The sequence below is a fragment of the Echinops telfairi genome, unplaced genomic scaffold (genome assembly GCF_000313985.2).
Source record: "Echinops telfairi isolate 266 unplaced genomic scaffold, ASM31398v2 ScPeMD7_2;HRSCAF=8, whole genome shotgun sequence".
In the NCBI taxonomy this organism is placed as follows: domain Eukaryota; kingdom Metazoa; phylum Chordata; class Mammalia; order Afrosoricida; family Tenrecidae; genus Echinops; species Echinops telfairi.
This window is the reverse complement of record NW_022103898.1, coordinates 7,154,462-7,155,616: the sequence shown is the minus strand read 5'-3', so window position 1 is coordinate 7,155,616 and position 1,155 is coordinate 7,154,462. Positions and strand designations below refer to the sequence as shown.

Genomic DNA, 1,155 nt, shown 5'->3' with positions numbered 1-1,155 from the left:
GGCCTGCCTGGGTCGTTCGAGGGCAGGATGGGCATGCCAGTCCTTCCCCAGTCCGGCGAGTGGGTAGGCAGCTCGGACACATCCCCCATGCAGACCTGCCCTCTCTCCCACCCTGTCTCCGTAGGCTCTGGTGGACCTCCTGCTGACAGGTGGGGTGGCCACAGCCACTGCTATGGCCTGGCACCGCGTGAGCCCATCGGCTGCCCGCCTGCTGTACCCGTACTTGGCCTGGCTGGCCGTCGCGACCCTGCTCAACTACACTGTGTGGAAGGAGAACCGTGGGCGGCGCAGTGGCCGGCAGTCCCCGGAGTGAGGGTGCCCCGCTGAGGGCTGCCCGCCAGGAGCCCACCGTGGTGGTGACTGTCATGGCCACGAGCCCGCTGCTCTGCAGGAGTCACCAGCAGGCTCGGGTGGTCCGTGCTGAACCCCCGCCGAGCTGGGCTCCGGAGCAGCAACCTGTGCTGCTGGCCAGAGAGGAGCGCCTTTGAGGTGCGTGGAGTTTGAGAAGCAAATAAAGTTTGTCACCTCCTTTGTGGTGGCCTTGTTCCCTGGGGACCCTAGTCGTGGGGTCGGGAGCAGCCAGCAGCGGCAGAGCTGGCCTCCTGGCCAGGCAGTGTGTCCCCATCCTGGGACGCTCCGAAGACCCATACTGACCTGAACTGCAGGGCTGGCCCGTGGCCTGAGGCTTTCCAGATGCTCAGGGAAGTTCTAGAAGGAGTGGAGCGCACACGTGGCCCTGCTGGGGTTCCGAGCAGGGCGCCCCTCTGGTCTCACCCGGGGCCAGAGCTGAAACCCCCTCTGGTAGCAGCCCACAGACTCAGCAGTATAAAGGGAGGAGGGGAGCAGAGCTCCTCCCTGGCCTGCCCCTGGGTTTGGGGGTGCCACCCCCCAGCCTCTGCAGGCTGCTGTTTGGACACCTGGCACACAGGCAAGTCCCTGCTGAGTGACACTGTCCTTGCATCCTGGATAGCAATCGCCTGAGCAACCTCCCAGGGGCAGGCCCACTGGCTGGACATTTAGGGTTGGTAAAAGCATGTTCAAATGGCCCACTGCTTACCCACGTGGAGACCCCTCCGCCGTCGGCCCTGAGCATGTAGAAGCTGACTGCCTGCAGGGTCCAGATTGTCCAACAGGGGACCAGGGCATTCCCGGTCA

At 64.8% G+C, this 1,155-nt stretch overlaps 1 protein-coding gene across 1 annotated transcript in view; it reads left to right on the top strand.

The window, feature by feature from the left end:
• Positions 1 to 531, top strand: part of TSPO (translocator protein) — a 5,288-nt gene extending 4,757 nt beyond the window's left edge. The window contains exon 3 of the mRNA XM_004700232.2: positions 125 to 531. Within this exon, the coding sequence (XP_004700289.1) occupies positions 125 to 313 (189 nt within the window). The 3' untranslated portion in view covers positions 314 to 531. The remainder of the gene's footprint in view (positions 1 to 124) is intronic.
• The last annotated feature ends 624 nt before the right edge of the window (positions 532 to 1,155 follow it).